The sequence below is a fragment of the Thunnus thynnus genome, chromosome 22 (assembly GCF_963924715.1).
Source record: "Thunnus thynnus chromosome 22, fThuThy2.1, whole genome shotgun sequence".
NCBI classification, from domain to species: domain Eukaryota; kingdom Metazoa; phylum Chordata; class Actinopteri; order Scombriformes; family Scombridae; genus Thunnus; species Thunnus thynnus.
In genome coordinates this window covers 17,437,014-17,457,674 of record NC_089538.1, presented here as the reverse complement: position 1 = coordinate 17,457,674, position 20,661 = coordinate 17,437,014, and the positions used below count along the sequence as shown (strand labels likewise).

At 35.8% G+C, this 20,661-nt stretch overlaps 2 protein-coding genes across 2 annotated transcripts in view; both read right to left on the bottom strand.

The window, feature by feature from the left end:
- The window catches only part of LOC137175030 (sialoadhesin-like), a 69,231-nt gene extending 53,225 nt beyond the window's left edge, over positions 1-16,006 (bottom strand). Inside the window, exons 1-2 of the mRNA XM_067580650.1 lie at positions 15,731-16,006; positions 10,845-11,117 (exon numbers count right to left, since the gene is read on the bottom strand). Of these exons, the coding sequence (XP_067436751.1) occupies positions 10,845-11,055 (211 nt within the window). The 5' untranslated portion in view covers positions 11,056-11,117; positions 15,731-16,006. The remainder of the gene's footprint in view (positions 1-10,844; positions 11,118-15,730) is intronic.
- A 4,050-nt stretch (positions 16,007-20,056) lies between these two features.
- LOC137175028 (Fc receptor-like protein 5) overlaps positions 20,057-20,661 on the bottom strand; it is a 137,296-nt gene continuing 136,691 nt past the window's right edge. The window contains exon 18 of the mRNA XM_067580648.1: positions 20,057-20,576. Coding sequence (XP_067436749.1) covers positions 20,569-20,576 — 8 coding nt within the window. The 3' untranslated portion in view covers positions 20,057-20,568. The remainder of the gene's footprint in view (positions 20,577-20,661) is intronic.

Genomic DNA, 20,661 nt, shown 5'->3' with positions numbered 1-20,661 from the left:
AAAGCAGTGAACACTCCTGGTATTTAATTTAATATTATTTTCATTTAATTTTGCCTTAGAATTAAAGGAAAAAATGATTACTTTTAATTTTAAATGGTTTCTGAGTGTGTTTATTATTTCAGAGGTTAAAAGCTATATAGCCTTTATACTCTATACCAACTTATATTAGATTGTGGTATTTGATTGTGTTAAAGGGCTAGCATACTCAATTGTTTGTTACACTATGGTCTCAAAACAGGTTATATTCAAGAGGTAGGCTATAGGATTTTCAAAGTGACCCAAGCTAAAAACATTAAATTAATCAGAGATAATATAACAAAGGAAATTAGGATAAAGAACTCAGGGCTCCATCTACATAATATAGAGGGTAGACGGGCTACACAAATCAGAAATGAAATATATTAAAAATAAATTGTTGCACGTTTTGCACCATTGTGTTACACAGTTTACTTGACAACTAGAGCTTGAGTAGAAAAAAAAAGCCACTGCTTATCAGCATGACGAAAACAAACCAACAGTTTCTCTCTACACATAAATATGTGTTGCATTGATAGCAACACGTACTTGAGGTGTGGTTGTCACATTCACACCAGAGCTGATGTGTCAATACACGGAAAAGAAGAGGTGTCTGATACTGTGCAGGATGTGCAATCATATTTTTTAGACAGTAGAAACTAAAACAAGTGAAAATATTTTGGGAGGTAGTAGAAATTGAGTCAAGTGCAATGCATATGAATATAATATAGCAATTACAAAATGTTTTTTTAACTGACTGTATTTGAATACAACTATGACTGGTGGTGACATGAGGAAGTGGACAGTCAATATTTATTTCTCAATCTGAAACATCATACAACAGAAAGTCAGAGGTGTGAGCTTGTGAAAATCTGACATTAAAGTTCTCACTGTGTTTTACATCTTGAACTCTCCCTATCACCTCAGTCTGCCATCTGCTGTCAACCAGGTGTAAAACATGTCATCTGGCTGACAGCGTAAATTTCAATCAGGAGAGACAAGTGAATGCAGCAAAAATAATTGTTTATTATACAGATGATATTGAAGATTAAGTGTTGACCAGAGTTTTTGGTGCTTAGACTCTACAGGGAGCAGCAGCAAGATAAATCCCTCCATGGAGTCCAGACACTGGTGATGGTGGCTGATGACTTCTGCTGAGGCTGATAAGGCTGATAAGGCTGATGAGGAGATGCACTGATGAATCTGCGAAGACTTGGCGGTGATGGGGAGGTGATCGGGCGCACAAAACAACAGCATAAAAGCATTAAGGTTGAGAAGGAGAAAACATATTTTAAAAGACAGCCGCATCATGATAGGCTGACAAATAAAGGTGTGTCACCGTGCTATTGGTCAGATGTGATCAGCTGATGTGAACAGCTGATGACACCAACGCCTTAGGGATGGGAATGACAGATGATTTGGGAAATAATACTAATGACCTGAGCATGCAAAAGATAGTCTTCCTGACTGAACTTTCACTAAGCTTCATTTGGCTTTAACTAAAGACTTTATTTCCTCATTTTCATCGGTCGGTCGAGAGTCTCCCCTGCAGGACTCCTGCACTGTAGGCATTGAGAGGAGCCTTTGATGGCAGGTTTGATGACAGGTCGGGCACACAGCACACATCAAATAGCAAATCATCACATTGAACAATGAATGTGGCAGCAATAAATAATGAAGGCCCACATCAAATAATGAAATAGTGACATCTACTGGTGAAAACTAGAAATAGACCTTCAAAAAAATGGAGTTGTATTAAATTTGTGTGGAGGTTCATTTTTTCATATTTAATGACTATTCTCCCTCTGTATTCATTATTTAATTGGAGACTCTTCATTGTTTGACCTTTCTATTAATAACAGTTGACATTAATTACAACTTGCATTTCTTGTTTGATGTTTAGTTTTTCATTATTAGATATGGATCAGTAGTGCACCACTCTCCTCTCTACTTCCTCAACTCTCTCTGGCATCTGCTCTCTGATCAGCTCATATTAGGAAAGACATGTGGACTCACACCTTTGGTAGTGTGCAATTAGATGGCAACACTTCTTAAAATCAGGAGGCCCCAGGCAAAAGCTAAATGTTTTTCCAAAGTTTTTATACTTTTCCCCCCCTGTATGTTCCTATAGCTTCAAAATAGTAACCTCTAGTTCACTCAATTACATAAATATATAAAGTATATATTATATAAATATAAAAAGCATTTAAAAACATCACTGACTGTTTACTGCTGAAACAATGTTTATTGATGACTAAAAAAAATAAGCACATACATCACAGGTAAATTCATTTGTAAATAGACAGGAAAACTTTCATGTATAATAATAGCAAAAGTCACGTTTTCCTGTAGAGCCCCAGATTAAAAATACAGACCTGGAAATGTGCTTCAAAGCTAAAACCTGTAATGTTTTTAATAAATACACACAGTTGTTCACTACAAATTAAAATTAGCACGTATAGTTGGAGAAGCTCTTATTACAAAATGTTGGCTGTCATCAGTTCACATTTATCCTTTAAAAAATTCCAACTAAGAGATATTATATTTGCATTTCTGTGACCTGTTACTAGTCAATCAGACTTTACTATGCTGAATATAGTTTAATATGATGAGGTTAGATATAACAATACAATACAGTAGATATTACTTAGCTATAGATTGAGGGAGACAACATGTGAGGTTACAGAATTCAGCTTTTAGTCACTTATTGTAGTGTTTTAAAGGGCCATTTTACTAAATTTCCTACAGTGTCCTACTCCCTCTCTCTGCTGTCTGATGTTCACCCCATAATGTAAAACAGGGATCAGCTTTGTTTACAGTTGTTCACATTTTGAGATGTTTTTTTATATCAAAGAAATATACCTGATGGTTCATCACCCAACAGAATCAAGGGGCATAAATCAATCTGCATAAGAACATAAGAACGTCCCGGTTCAAAGTTTTTGTTCCCCTCTCAGCTACTGTATGACCAAATTAAGAAGGAAGATTATAAAACAGACATTAACATACATACACTTAAAAAAAATATATTAAAAACAATACTGACAGCTTACTGTTCAATAAAAAAAAATATATTGATGCATGAAATGGTTAACCAAGCTTTTACAAAAAATACTAAATTCATCCAGTTGAAAATAAAATATCTATCAATCCATTCTTTAAAGGACAGGGAAACTTGTACAACACGTTTAACAGGATGTTGTTTGATAGCAGATCATCACATATAATCATTAAAGCTGTTTCATCAAAAACTGAAGAAGAGGCTGACTGACTAAAGCTGCACTACTGTACTAACTGTACAAAATACTGAGCACATTTGATATTTAGATAGTAGATGTACACAATTGCACACAAAACTGCAAATAAACTACACAATGATGTAGTTCTTCATGTTGTCATCCATTCCTTTGGTTTTGTTGATACAGATCTCTCTACAGACCTGGAAGGAAACCAAAAGAGAAGATTAGTCTGAAACATTTGCCAGTAATGTCATAATTTACAATGATAATGTACTGAAGGCTTGTCAGGGTTAATGTCTCCACTGATAATAAAAGAATAACAGTATTGTAATGCTCAGAGTGCTCAAAGCAGTCACACAGCAGAGTATTATGGCTTTTACAGAATTTAGTAAACATACTGATACTGAATATACATACTGATGTATAAATACTGTTCTTCAGCACTGCAAACACACATAATGTAAAATAAAGATACATTCCAACAAAAGATATTCAAAAAAATAATAATTATAAACACCTACAATTTTGCAAATACAGAACACATTACATACATTACACTGTGTCCAAGACCAACATGTTGGACAGTAACAGTTGCAGGTGAGTGTAGACCTTAATTAATTTGTCTTTCTTCTGTATTATTGTAGCAATAGTGTTTGCAAATGTGTGTGGAGAGTGTGTGCATAATCAGATTTGTAAACCTGTAAAAGAATCTCTAAATTCATACTGAAATGTGTGAATATGTACAGCAATCTGCAACTATGTATTCAGATTTGTAAGTGTATTGACACTTGTGAATATGCAGACAAATCTGTATATGTGAATCTGTAAATATGTATTCAAAAAACTCAGAATAAATGGCCTTTTATTAATGACTGAAAGTTTTGCTCCAAGAGATGGAAACAGAAAGTCATCAGATACAACTCAGGTACATCTGTAATTAGTTGTCTTTTTACATGTAACTTTTGATACATTCCTGACTAAAATTTGCAAATGTGAGGGTTTTCTTCATACTTGGCCGAGGCTCGCAGGCTCACGCTGGGAGGAACTGAAAAAACAAGGCAGGATGCAGGGGAGCCGTTAAAGTCACTGTACTGTTCCCAACTACCATAACAACAAACAACTTTCCACAAATTTCCATCTAGTGAGTGACCAGTAGCTCTTTAGCATCGTTAATGGTGCAAACTGACAACGTGTAATGTTTTAGCCTCGCTAGAAACTGCTAGGACAATATTGTTGCAGTGTTTCCCCTGAGACAACTTCAACGGTAAATAAACTGCAATGTTATAAATAAAATATTCTGTTTGTTGGTAACATCATTGCAATGGATTTTATTCTGTATTTTATTGCTGGGGCTTTGCTAGAATCTACCCTGCTGCTGTAAACAAATGTAGTTCATATGATGTAACATTAGAGTCTGCAGGAAACAAACATGTTATTTTCAACAAACTATACTTGTCTTGTTAGTGACAGCAGCCTTTAATGTTTAACTATATTTTCAGTGAGTAACCTGCACCAGACTAATCCTCACTGACTGCATGCTGTGACAGTCACAGTCAGCGAACACATGAGGTAATTGATATTAGGAAAAATGTTAATGCTAGTTAGTGGTTTTGCAGCAGTGATGACCATCAATCTGTTGACAAGAAACCTGCAGAATGTTTGTCTGCAAGTTAATATTGCAAATAATTCAATATTGGTTGGCACACTGTGTTACAGACAAAAATCGTGACACATTTGCAGATCTCAGGCATGACAGGAGTCTAGCAAAAGTCACATGTATAAAGAAAACCAATGGAGAGGTGTACCTGAGGTGTAACTTCCCAACTCTTGGAGCAAAATACTTAAAATACATTTTTCTCACAGATTTTACACATTCACAACTCTGTGTATGCTAGGGCTGGACGATATGGCCAAAAAAATTGTTATTTTTTTTCAATCTTGGGGTCGTTTCATGATTTTACTTGATTTTTGTTTGCCTTCATAATGCAGACTTAAAACATCATATTTATTTAAGACAGTTGAGCAAGAACAATAAGAAACCTGCAACACCTGCAAGGCTGTTATAATCATTACACATAAAATACATGTGATCCCACACAGCTATTGACTGTGAGCACCAGATGCTTCAACTAAGTAGATCATAGGCATCTAGTTTAATAATCAGTTTCAGCACAGATAGAGCAGAAAAATCAGCTCACTAGTTGCTGCTGTTTGTGTTTCTTTACAAGACATCAGCCTGATATCTGCAGACTGCTGCTAGCTAGCATTAGCTACCTGGAGAGTAAACTGTACAGTGTAGAATCTGGATACTGTTCCTTCAACTTCAGGTGTTTCAACTCTCATAACCAGAGATGAGACCTCATCAACTAACACAAACCAAGAGCACAGATCAGTGTGCAGAGTCATTTTCAGTCTGTTCTTCTCGTAGATGTGACTGTTAAATTCACTGCGAGATAGCCAGAGACAGCTGTGGCAGGTGTGCATGTAGTGTAATTAATAATGTCACAGTTTACGAGACTGTTGTGACTCAAAACAGCTAATGTAGCTGCCATCTACTTTTTGACTAAAAATAACCTTTTCGTGCATTTTGTAATGACTCAATTTTACGATTTAGACATTTTACACATTGACCAAAAACAAGAATTTAAATGAATAAAATCAATTTGAGATATCGTCCAGCCCTAGTGTATACATTCACAAATCTTGATACTCTTGCAAATCTGAATACACATTTTCAGTTTCCTGTACACATTCACAAATATCAGCATTTAGAAATTCTTTTACACATTCTGAGAGAAGAGAGTTTTATTCCAACCTGATAAAGCCTGAATCTGTGAAAAGGATATTTGTTGTTACATGGTTTTGTTTTGTAAATTGTTTTCTCTTAAATTATGTAATATTGCATTTCAGACTGCTCCATGTTAAGGTGTATACTGTACCATTTTCAGTGTCTTTAGAGCCTCTGATTGATTCATAGACAGAAGCATCACCTGTGAGCAAAAAGTGAAAATCAAGCTGAGATCAAAGGAACCATTTAAATTGCATGATACCAAATAAGATCAAATATCACCTTTTAACAAAAATCCTCAGGTTTTTTTTGTTTATTTATTCGATTTTAAAATAGTGTGGATAAATGCAAATACATCAATCTTAAATGTTTTAGAGCCTTTACTGTCTTTGTAGACTGTAATAGAAATGTTGAGGTTTGTTACAGTTAACAAAAAATTAATCAGGATTAGTTTGAAGACTGACCATGGAGAAGAGAGGAGTATACGTTATGTTGAGTTTCATTCAGGTTGACCATGTGATTTGCAGCAGAGTCCTGATTGGTGCTGTCAGACTGGATTGGCCTAAAACATTTAGCAAATACAATGAATTTAATAAGACACATTGAAGGTACTGCTGTTATGTTCAAAATGAGAGAAGAGAGTTTTGTACCAACCTGATAAAGTGTGAATCTGTGAAAAGGATATTTGATGTTACATTGTTTTGTAAATTGTTTTCCCTTAAATTATGTAATATTGCATTTCAGACTGCTCCATGTTAAGGTGTATACTGTACCTTTTTCAGTGTCTTCAGAACCTCTGATTGATTCATAGACAGAAGCATCACCTGTGAGCAGAAAATGAAAATCAAGCCGACGTCAAATTAATCATTTCATTTGCATGATACTTATCAAATATCATCTTTTTAACAAAAGTCTTCACATTTTTAAAAAAAAATATGATTTTAACAGTGTGGATAAATGCAACAACAGGAAATTGTAAAGGTTTTAGAAGCTTTCATATATTTGTAGACTGTAATATTTAATACGTTACAACCAAGACTATAAAGACTTAAAGCCATAATGGCAATAATATTTCTGGACTCTGGACATAAGTCTTGTAGTTTTGGTTAAATTACAACAATATAAAACCATGTTCTAGTCTGATCTTTTGTGCATGTGGTAGAACAACAGGTTATGTGACAAATCTCTGAGAATGTTCTACAAACTGACCCACTGCTTTATTTACTGAGATCAACAACAACTTCCTGTCTAATGGATTGTGGCTTTTGGTTAATATTCATTAAAAATCAGATGGCTAGACTCTAGAAAAAGAGTAATAGAAATGTTATTGATTACAAAAAATGACAAAATTAATCAGGATTAGTTTGAAGACTGACCATGGAGAAGAGAGGAGTATACGTTATGTTGAGTTTCATTAAGGTTGACCATGTGATTTATGGCGGGGTCCTGATTGGTGCTGTCAGACTGGATCGGCCTAAAACATTAAGCAAATACAATGAATTTAATAAGACACATTGAAGGTACTGCTGTTATCTTCAAAATGAGAGAAGAGAGTTTTGTACCAACCTGATAATGTGTGAATCTGTGAAAAAGATATTTATTGTTATGTGGTTTTATTTTATAAATATTTTTTCTGCTATTCCACATTATGACATCAGAATACATCTTTGTATTTGAATAATTAAAAACATAAAACATTTAACATCAGAGTGAAAAAGTCTCACCTTTGGATCGTCTGTAGCAACACAACAGGAGCAGGAGAATAATAAGAATAATTCCACAAACCAGCCCAACAATTAATGGTATAAGAGATGAAGAGCTGTCAGGCCTGGACACTGCTGTAATAGATAATAAACAATATTTAACATTCATTTACATTTGTATTTTTATAGATATCAGATTTTTTATTTTTTGTTTAATAATTGAACGGCCCTCATGTAAAGTTTAAAACAAGTTAATTCAATATGTGCAATCAGCTGAAACTAAACCTGTACATTTCTAATTCTGTAAAGTATTTGACCACATTTCTTTCTAAGACAGCAACACAGTTTACAAGAAAGAAAATGCATGAATTGTTTTAATCCTACTCACCCTTAACTGACATCCAACTCTGTACTGATTCGTTTCCTGAGTATTTACATATGTAGAAGCCTTCGTCTGACTTTGACACTGCAGAGATATTCAGCTCCCCTCTGGTATCATTTTGGATAAGTTTGTCATTTTGATAGAAAAACACGTTGGAAAGTAATTCTCCTCTCTTCAGTTTGCAGCCAAGAGTAACAGAATCTCCCTCAGTCACAGGATGCACAGGGCTCACCAGGATAATATCTGCATCTGTAAAACAGTCAAAGAATATGAAGTTTCAGTCAGAGACCAGCTGCTGACCTTTAGAACAAGGTGACATAAAACCATGAGAATAAATATACTAGCTATGGCTAGTTAGCTCTAGAGCTAACAGGTACACATGAAAGAAACAGTGGATGGCTATTGACACAAAAACACCTCTGACTGAATCAGCATGTTAATTTTATCATCAAGAATAAAGAAAGGTCTTGCTGCACACCAAAAATATTAATTTCTAGTTGTTTAAATAAATATGAAGAAGCTTTAATTTTGTCCACAGATGAGTTGTTGGTTTGAAGGAAGCCCTTTCATAATTTATTTATTCTTTTGCATTACCTGTGTTTGACAAGAACACGACTAAATTATAATGTTGTGCAGAGGACGTCTGATTTTCTAATTGATTGGATGATGTTTCTTTATGATAATTTTGAGGAAATATAGTTTAATGAGCTTTTAATTTTGTTAAAGGAACAATAATATAACAACAATTTTTCTATCAAAAGGTTAGGCATAGAACTTGTTTGTCTACACAGGAAGTGTAGTCAGTGACACCATGTTGAAAATAATTTAAATACAAGGTGAAAATAAAATAAAATGTAATATAAACATACTCTGTATAGTGATGTTGACTGCATTGCTGAACTCTCCTGATCCAGACTCACACCAGTACACTGCATCACTCTGCTGATAACTGCTGATTTTGCATGTGGATCCAGTCATTGACCTCCAGTTAGAACAGTATGACCAGTAGTGGTCCTCAGGAAACCTCCTCACTCTCCACTCAGTAAAGTTTCCTTCACAGCTCAGTGAGACAGAGTCAGAGGTGAAGTGCTGCACTCTGTCAGGACTCACTTTGAGAGTCACTGCTGAATAAACATCTGGAAAACAACATGTAATGAGGAGCAAACCAAGTACAGAGATATTAAAACTAAAACAGATCACAATGCAAATAATCCTCTTTTTTGTATTTTTAATACATTTTGTTGTTGAGAGTAAAAACATCTGAATAACATAAACTGTGCAAAAGGTGCAGTGTTTTGGTGAAACTGTGAGTGTTAAGAACATACAGAGCATATGGACTGACAGTGGAGACGTGAAGTGTGCTGCAGAGTGGTTTGAGCTGTTTTATGGATGTTTTGATTATTTTTTCTATCTTGAAAACTTGCTACCAAGATAACTACAGCAACTGTTCACTGTGAAGCTGTAAACAACCTACGTTTACCTGCCACCTTTCAAACATACAGAGGATGTGTTTTTCATACTAAATGATGCTTCATTGTCTCTATATAAAGTACTAGTCAAAAGTTTGGACACACCTTCCCTTGAACGAGAAAGTGTGTCTAAACTTTTGACTGGTGCTGTATAGTCAGTGTTTTTCTCTCATCTGTCTGAGTTTTCTCAGGTTTCCAGCTGTTTCTGTACTTTGTCCATTTACCTGCTTTGTTGCCTGATGACTTTTCTGGTTTTTCATTGATAGATTTTGACTGTTTTGTATGTCTATATGTTGCCTGATCACTAGATAAAGTCTTGTTTAAACACACCTGTCCAGCCTGCTGTGTCAGTAAAAGTAATGAGTATTGGCTGTAAGATGAGCTCAGGTATCCAAAGTAAAAGTATTCATTGCAAAGAGGAGAAGAGTTTGATTTCAATGACAAGTAAAATCATAATCTCTCAGTTTTTTGGTGCTGTAATGCTTTCAGATCAATTGAAGATGTAAAGAAGGAAATCCAGCCCAGTCCAGTATGTAGAATAATTCAATATCAACATTGTGTTTGGTGAGTGTGTTGAAAAACTGAAATCTTGACTTGATGGAGAAAGGTCATAGGTTCACCACAATCAATACCCAGATAATGACATCACAACTGCTTCTTGACAGAAGGAGACAAAAACAAACAAGCAAACTCACCTCCAGACCAAACAAACGCAGGTTTGCTGTAATGAGTGTAAAACACTGGGTCTCCTCTTCCAGCTCTACACATATATCTTGCTGTGTGTGTCGACCCATGAATGATGTAGGAATCCTGTTCAGTCCCATTGGTGCTACCAGGTAGCAGCTCATAGCTGTAGGAGTAGTATGATAGTTTGGGAACAGTCTTATACCAGTAGAACCTCCATCCTGCAGATGGATATTCAACCTTACAGCTCAGAGTTACTGAGTCTCCAGGACTCAGCCATGATGGAGACACAGTGAGGACAGACTCTGGTGCATCTGTTGGAAAGTGATTTTCTCAGAATGAAAACATGTTATGATGTAGATTTTAGTCTCTAGACATATAAATAAATTTTATCTAATAAAGTTATCATTTTATCTCTTATAGAATTACATTTTATCACAATATATTTTATATCCAAAGAGGCAACATAAACTTAATGATATACTATCTAAATAAACTCCAACAAAAATGTATTTTATTGTATATTTAATATTTTCATTGTAAATTAAATATGATCAGACTTACTGTCAGATACTGTCAATTTGATGTAATCACTCCACTCTGTTGAAATATGTTGTGCATTTTTCATTCTGCCTTTACACCTGTAGTCTCCACTGTCGTATGAGTAAGCATAGCTAATCTTGTATTCATTTTGATTTGGAGATGTGTAACGGGGTGTTTTCCATTCATACTCCCACTCTGTGTCTCCATCGTGGATCTCACATGTCAACATCATCGCCTCTCCTCTGTATATCTCAGTCCAGTTGGGTCGCAGAGTCACAACAGCCTTATTTTGGACTGTTAATGGTTAAGAATTACCAATGAGGATACAAGAATGACAAAAGTTCAAATCAATAACAGTCATAACATTTTTAGCTTAAATCTTAATCACTAATCATGAATACACAATGGAGATTTTTCTGAACTGTGTATAACAAATCTCACTGTCAAACTCACCAATTGTGTTGATCGTGATTGAATCACTGTACTCTGTGTAGTAAACTGGGTTTCCTCTTCCTCCTCTGCACCAGTAGAGTCCTCCCTGTGAGACACTGATTTGTCCAGTTGATTGGAAAACAGCATCTTGTGTGTTCAGGGGTTCAGAGGTTTTCTCATCTTTGTACCAGTGATATTTCCAACCAGATGATGATGGGTCCACAGAGCAGGTCAGGGTCACACTGCCCCCTACTGGAATGTCTCTATTGTCAGCACTCAGTTTGGCCTTTGGTTTATATGCTGTTAGTTTAGAACAAAGACATTAAAAGGTAATTATTGTCCCTCTATAGTCCACTTTCAAGGAAGATATATACAAAGATATTAATTTAATCACTGTGATCTTTAATCAGTTAATAAAATAAATCTTATCTATTCTTAATATATTTTATATCTAAATAGGTGATGTAATGTTAGATATATTATCTAAATATATACTAACAAACATTTATTTTATTAAAATGTTAAGTTTTCAGTTTTGAACAAAGACATAATGTAATTATTGTCCCTGTGATTTAGTCCAATTTAAATAACTTAGTTGAGAACATAATGAATTTAACATAATCTTGATGGGAGTCCCAAGAACACAGAAAATATTGATTTAATCACTTTGATCTGCACCATGAGTCATTGTTTTATATTCTCTTTAATCTGTTAACAATGAATCAATTAAGTATATTTCAAATGCTACAGGACACTGAATGATGGCTTGTCTTCAAAAACAAACACAATTATTTACTGATCAATCCTGAGAGGTTGACTAATTCTTGAGTAAAGAAACATTTTCTGTTGAATTATTCAGACACAGATAGGTGGAAACTCAAAAACATGATATTCTCACAATTGATGAAACACAGCCCAACTTACATGACACTGTCAACCTGATGAGATCACTTCTTTCTGTTGAGGACTAAAGGTCTATTTTATGTTCACCCATACAGCAGTACTTATCTACTGTAAAAAGTAGCTCTGAGACTCCAGTATTTATTATGTTTTGGAGGTTCTTCTTTGGTTGTTTTCCATTCATACTCCCACTCAGTGTCTCCACTATCCTCTATCTCACATCTTAGAGTGATTGACTCACCACTGAACATCTGAGGCCAGTTGGTTTGCTGTGTTACAACAGTCTTATTAGAAACTGTACCCAATAAATATACAGTTTGGATAAAAACAGAAATATATACTGGTATGACTGTCCTTTCTGCTGTTGCTGTGGCCTTGAGATTACTTGCTGCTCACATTAGAACAAAAAACAAAACAGGTAAATGGTTGGAATGAGATTTGCCCAAAGAAAATGTTTTTACTTCAGCACAAGAACTACAGGGAAATCATTCTTGATATTTCCCTTAGAAAAAACTTGATCATCGATCAAATCATTTAGCTAATACCATCATATGGAAGATACAAACAGAGCATGTGACATATGACTCTCCTTGGCCGATGACAGGAGTTACTGCAGAACTAACTAACGAGGTACAGTTGATGTTTAATTAGTGCACTATTTTTGTTTGCTTCTATTTTTTTTTTTTTATTAACACCAGAATAGTTGTGGTGATCATGTGGTGGCATGTTTCTCAAAAAAAAAGTTGAGAGCTAGTTGGTGACACTGGTGCAAAGTATGGAGCTTTTTTCCTATCTTTATTCAAGAGCGTGGTATATCAATTTGAGAGCATGATTTATTGATTTCACTTTCAAATTTTGTAATATTGTCCCTAAAACCCTGCCCTCGCACTCAAATAGCCTCTGCTTGCGCTTAGATTTGTTCTGTTTCTGCTCAAACTGTGTGCTTGCACTCAAATATAATGTTCCTTGCACAGTTTTCCCGCGCTGCAGCTTCAGCTCTTCTCCTCGCACTCAGGCTGCTTCTGTGCGCTCATTGAACTGCACTCAGATTTCGTCTCTGCTCTTAACAACCCTGTCAAAATCCCCCAACCAATAAGCCAGGTGTAGTGTTGATCAATGAAATGATCTCTGCCTTCTTGGGGGCATGTTCGTTTTACTTCTTAGAGTGTCCCGTACAGGCGGGTACTCCTTAACTGGGTTCATCCACTCCCGCCCTCCAGAGCTTTATTAAATGTACTTCTCTTGCTTTCTTTACTTTACTAAAGGACGGTTAATTTATACACCAGCACCCGTACGTTTTACTATAGTTGCTGCATACAGTATTATAGTAGCCACATGGCACAGCGCCCACATGTTTGAAAAAATGTCACCTTCATCATAACGTTGCTATGGTTAAACCTGTGTAAGAATGGCGAGATGGTCGCTTGAACTTCATTTTTTATATGTAAAATTGAAGTGTTACGCGTTACAAGGACCTACTGTTGTAGTTTTACTTCTTCTTGGAACCCACAGTTGTAGTTTTCTCAGGCTGGTTAGCAGCTCCTCCATCCGGACCGCTGCTAGTGTAAAGCCACTGACACACTGTTAGCTTAGCCTGTTAGCACCTGCTGCCACCAATAACTATTCAGACCAAATCAGGCGGTGCTGCGTTCAGCCGCAGTGTCAAGCGGAGGTGTGTGGAGTTGTTGGCGTGTTTATTTGTGCTCAACAATGTCACTGCTGTGAAACAATCAGAAAATGACTTTTTCACCGGCTTTCTCGCTACCGGCGCTCCCTCTCTTCATTCACTCTCTGGCTCACTCGACCACAGCCTCTCTCTCTCTCTCTCTCTCTCTCTCTCTCTCTCTCTCTCTCTCTCTATCTCAATCTCTCTCTCTCCTGGTGCTTTCAGCTGCTCTCTCTCTTTTTCTCTCGTCTTTTTTCTAATGAGTCGGGAAGCCGACAGCAAAGTCAAATGAATAGTGGTCAGTGCTGTGGGTTTATTTGCTGAGAGATAAAAACAAAACAACTAGACCAATTGGGATGGGATTTGCCCCAGAACTTTTTCACTCTATTGTTACACAACAGACTTGAAACATTTACATCATTTTCAGCAGCTCAGTTTCAGTAATTCTGTTCTCAAACTAAAAAGCAACCACTTGTTACTGAGCTGCTCATAGGAGGCTGCATCATTGTTGGAGGGAGAAAATATTTCTGTTATCTTACTTAGATAGACTGAAATGAAAAACAAGCCATTTTGAATATGAATGACAGATGGTTTGACTTACATGATACTGTCAATGTGATGGCATCACTCCACTCTGTTGATGAATACAAGTTCTTTCTACCTTTACAACTGTAGGCTCCACTGTTGGACTCAGAAGCACTGCTAATCTTGTATTCATTGTGTTTTGAAGGTGTGCCCATGTTGTTTGGTCTCCATTCATATTCCCATCGAGTGTCTGTACCTCCCTGGATCTCACATCTGACAGTGATTGTCTCACCACTGTATATCAGAGGCCAGTTGGGTTGCAGAGTCACAACAGCCTTGTTGGAAACTGTTTAAACCAAAAATACACAGTTAGACACAACTAGAAATATAAGATTAGGAGAGAAAAATTAAGAAATACAAGGCAACATCAAAAGCATAAAAAACATAAAAATCAAGCAGTATGAAAAGAGCTTTGCAATCACATGTTTGTCAGATAAACAGGTCTTACTGAGGACAACAGTCCTCCAGAACACCTGAACCTAAACTTTTACAGGATGCATTTATCTCACAGTGCAGAGAGACTTGACTGTTCAACATCAGTCATTTTGGGGAACAGTTTAATAATCCCATGTAGTTGCATCTTTGCTGTCTAGGTTACCAAGCAGGCAGATTACTGGACATTTTTAAAAAATATGTATTAAATGCAATTTTCCATGAACAAGAATGAGAAGCTTTTATTCAGCATTAACATTTCAAGTTTATATGATAAAAACAGATGTTGTTGAGATTTGGTGTGAATATCTTTTGTTCACAGCCATATTTCTTATAAACATTCACCTGAAGAAAAGATTTGTATCAGAGGGGAAAAGTTGGTCAAGTAATAAACTGAGGATCACAGTACTGTCAGCAAATTTAATGATGTGTCTGTTCTCATGCTGAGAAAGGACTCACCACTCGGGGGAGCCACTGGAGTAAAGAATCTTACCTGCCATCACTGACTCTGATCATTTTGAAATATAATCAACAAAAATAATCTAAAAGCCACCTCACCAATTTAAAATCTAGATTGAAACAAGCTAAAACCATTTCAGCTGAAACATTGAGTTAAATGATTTTTGAATCACTGTAACGAACATGTCATCAAGAATGTATTTATATTTCTAAAGAGCACAAAGGAAACGCCTGTCTGAAATATAATTCAATGTTCAAATGAATTTAGACTCTGTTTTCTGCTTGAAATTTAAAATTTTAGTTCACAGAAGTCAAACAATATGACGTCAGTTCTTCTCTTTTGTTTCATGACAGGTTAGGTGAAGGCAGAAAAGAGATTCACTTGCGCAGCACTCAGCACATTGTGTGTAATAAATCTCATTGTCAAACTCACCAATTTTGTTGATCGTGATTGAATCACTGTACTTTGTGTAGTAAACTGGGTCTCCTCTCCCTCCTCTGCACCAGTAGAGTCCTCCCTGTGAGACACTGATCTGTCCAGCTGATTGGAAAACAGCATCTTGTGTGTTCAGGGGTTCAGAGGTTTTCTTGCCTTTGTACCAGTAGTATTTCCAACCAGATGATGATGGGTCCACAGAGCAGGTCAGGGTCACACTGCCCCCTACTGGAATGTCCCTGTTGTCAGCACTCAGTTTGGCCTTTGGTCTATCTGCTGTTAGTTTAGAACAAAGACATTACACTTTTTCTCCTTTGCATTAACATAAAAAAATGGAGCTATGCACACACTTTGAAAACTTGAGGCTCATGTATCATCGATAAACTCTAAACACAATCCCATTGCTTTCATTCAAACAGAAATTCTAAATCACATTTTTGTCCTCTACATTGCAGATCAGTGTCACACTGTGCCGTCCTCTTATGGTCTTCCTGTCTGCTCTCAGTGTGACCTTGTGTCTGTCTAAGTTTAGAAAAACAATTAAACGAATAAGTGACTGTCATGGACAAGCCATCAAAAATGTATTTATATCTTTATATAACACAAAGGAAACACCTGTTTATGACTCAAATGAATTTAGACTCTCTGTTTGCACATTTATGTTCATAATCAAACTCCAACTTGTCTTTCTAAATGCTGCATATGTGTTTTCTTCAGATACTTGTGTGTCTCAAGGGTCATCACAACATCTGGTCTCCCTACATAAACACGCATTTTGAGGAAAATGCTGTTTTAAATCTTTGGGCACTAATCAAGTCATTTCAGAATTTGTATTGATACATGGAGTAAAATGATACATACATGATAAAATATGAACACAAAAATGGGATGTGATTAAAGGCCCAAAAGCACTGAAAGCGATAAAACGTGACTGCAGTGAAATAATCAGAATAAAACGATTTATTTCTCTCATTCAGGGGCTTTTTTCTCACTACCGCTCACTCTCTCTGTCTCCGCCTCCCCCTCCTTCTCTCTCTCTCTCTCTCTCTCTCTCTCTCTCTCTCTCTCTCTCTCTCTCTCTCTCTCTCTCTCTCTCTGTCTCTGGTCGCTTGGTCCTCGTTTGACGCTCCAAAATCGAAACAGGTCTGAGTTGAGACGTCAGGACAGTTTGACGCGCCTAATAACGCTTTTGGTGCGTGTTTGGCCATTAAAAATAAATAAGTGTACTTCAAGACGCATCACACGCTTTCAGTGCGTTTGGGCCTTAAGAGTAATACAGTGGATAACAAATAAGAAATAAATATTTATATATAATATACAAACAAAAATCATTGGTCACCTTCAGAGTGTCCGTAGAAGAGTGTATTCAGCACTAAAATAAAGATTGAAACTTCATCAGACATAATCAAACTGACAGAAACTCAAAATCACACAAATACAAAACAAAAAAACAAAAGCAAATAGAGTTTCAGCTGTGGTAACTATTGTGTGATAAATTAAAACAGTTAAGAGGAGAAAAACTCTTTAAAATGAAACATGAAATCATGAAATTCAAAACCCACATACATAACAATACCTTAAACAATTCACATTTACATTATGCAAAAACAATCATCCGGCAGTAAATTGAACACAGTCCTTCAATCTAAACTGAGCCAAGTCACCAACCAACATCTGGCCTATAAAACAACCCTGTAGTTAAAAACCATAAGCGTGCTCTGTTCAAGCTCTCAGAGAAACTGGTTCAACCAGTGATACTCTGTAATTCTGACTAGTCAGGAACATGTTCTTTAATCTGTGACATGCAAACAGAGAAAGTCAGTAATGTACTTACAGAATAATCCCAGCACACAGATCAAAGTGTACCTCATCCTCACATCCAGCACTGACACTCTGTCACTCAGCTGCTCTGAGTCTGACAAATGTTTCTACTTTGCTTTAATAATAATGCAGCAGAAAGACAAAGAGAGAAGTTACATTTCGGGTAAATGAAAGATTAGATCAGACTTTCTTCAACTTCTTTAAAATTTAGCCTGCCTGTGTTTCCTTCCCTTGTATGCAAACCACAAACAACTTCAATTGGTTTGATAAACGTTGGCACATTTACACTTCCTGGTCACTGCGGAAATACATCAGCTTGTGTCTTGTGCAAAGGTTTGTGCCTGAAAAATGTTATGAATAAAAAATGTATAAACAATAAGTATTTACTGCACATCCATAAACCATAAAATCATTCAGTTTAGTCATATCACATCATAAACATACTTAACATTTTATTGTGTTTATTTGTGTATGTTATGCAGTATATGCTCACTGCTCTTGCATCAACAGAGTCTGCATTGTGATGAGGTAGGTGTTGCGTGTGTATATAAATAAACACGTATAATTCTACTGTGTATTCTTGGACACTATGTCCTGTATATGTGTGTGTGTGTTTAATAGTCTCCATAGTGATTTTGATATAAACTGTGGTCAGAACTTTTTATTTACTCTAATTTACTCTTTTTATTTGGTGGTAGATTTGTGTCTATCTGGTCGTTTTATGAGGAAGTCCTGAATTACAAATGTGTTGTCTTCTTATCACTCCAAAGAGCAACAGCAGTTGTGATGATATTATAGCTTAGAAAACAAGAAAGCAAATGAAAAAACTCATCTTAACCCATCAATGAGTAAAAGGTTGAACATCCATTTTTCAATTACAGCAAACAAATTCTGTATTCTATCAGCCTCATTATTCAGAAACAGTATAATTAAATAATTTCTATTGTTTGACATTTACAGTATGAATAAACCAACTAAGTTCAAAGTCAATCCACATTTGAACTCAACACATCCATCTATGGTCTGAATTTCTGCTTCTCCCCCAAAAATCTTGAGTTGTTGAAATAAACCTCCGACAGCAGACTGTTGCTGTCTACCTACTGACCTTTGTCATGGTTGGCTTGATCGTTATTATAGTGGTTAATCTGAGTTTATATCACATATTCAAACAGAAGCCAAATGTCAGGACTCATTTCTAAAAACAGCCATGTTACAAACCTCTGGTATTAGGTTATAAAGGCTGCTTCTGTTTAATGTCATTTACCTGTTCTCATTTTTCATTTACTGGATTTTAGAACTTTAGACTTTTTGGAAATTGGTGTACATTTTGCACCATTGTATTATACAATTTACTTAGCAACTACAGTCTGAGTAGAAACAAGACAAGCCTCTGCTTATCAGCATGACAAATACAAACCAACTTACCAGTTCTTCTTTACACAGAAATATGTGTTGCAGAAGAGATGTCTCATGCTGTGCAGGATGTGAGTTCACAAATGTTTTGTTTTTTTAAGTGGTAGAAACTAAATGAAGTACAATTTTTTGGAGGTAGTAGAAATTGAGTCAAGTGCAATGCATATGAATATAATATAGCAATTGAAGAATGTTTTTTTTAACTGACTGTCTTTGAATACAACTATGACTGGTGGTGACATGAGGAAGTGGACAGTCAATATTCATTCCTCAGTCTTAAACATCATACAACAGAAAGTCAGAGGGGTGAGCTTGTGAAAATCTGACATTAAAGTTCTCACTGTGTTTTGCATCTTGAACACTTCCTATCACCTCAGTCTGCTATCTGCTGTCAACCAGGTGTGAAACATGTCATCTAGCTGACAGCATACATTTGGCTTTAACTAAAGACTTTATTTCCTCATTTTCATTGGTTGGTTGAGAGTCTCCGCTGCAGGACTCCTGCTCTGTAGGCATTGAGTGGAGCCTTTAATGGCAGGTTTGATTGACAGGCCGGGCACACAGCACACATCAAATAACAAATCATCACATTGAACAATGAATGTGGCAGCAATAAATAATGAAGGCCCACATTAAATAATGAAATAGTAACATTTAGTGGTGAAAGCTACACATAGACCTTCAAATAAAGAGATAAAAATATTGACCATTCCATCTCTGTACTAATTATTTGATGGGTTACTGTTAATTGTTTGACCTTTCTATTCATAACAGTTGGCATTCATTGCAACATGCATTTGTTATTTGATGTTTAGCTTTTCATTATTAGATATGGATCAGTAGTGCACCACTCTCCTCTCTACTTCCTCAACTCTCTCTGCCCTCTGATCAGCTCATATTAGGAAAGACATGTGGACTCACACCTTTGGTAGTGTGTAATTGGATGGCAACACTAATCCACTTAATTATATAAATATATAAAGTATACATTATGTAAAAATAAAAAGCATTTAGAAACACCACTGACTGTTTACTGCAGAAAAAATGTTTATTGATGTCTAACAAAAATAAAGTACATAAAGCACAGATGAATTCATTTGTAAATAGACAGGAAAACTTTCCAGTATAATAACAGCAAAAGTTACATGTAATAGTTGATAGCAGTTCATTATATATACAAAAGTAATTGTTGACGTCCATCCTGGAGCTTTTTCATCTAACACTAAAAAATATGCTGACTTTAAAACTGCAGTACCACCTGGGTAATGTCATTTAAACATTTCAAACTGATACCTCCTGCTGCTTTTTAAAACAACCTGCAATGAAAGTTTTTAAAATAAAGTGACAAAATGACTGTAAAAATAAAAATAATAATACTACAGTGCATAAATACTAAATGGGAATAAACCTCAGTAGTCTTGTACTTTCTGCTAAAAAAGAGAGTATTAAATCCACATGATGTAATTATTTTATATCATCTGCTATTAAATTAACTGTACAAAACATTGATCATGGCTGATATTTGGAAAGCAGAGTTGCACACAATGGTTATATAAAATGCTGTTAACCATATTTATTTGGCCTTGTCCATACAGCTGTCTTTACAGACCTGAAAGACAACCACAAAAAACAGACACATAGGGTTATTCAAGATGTAAAATATGCTTTCAACATGCTATTATGACATATAGTCA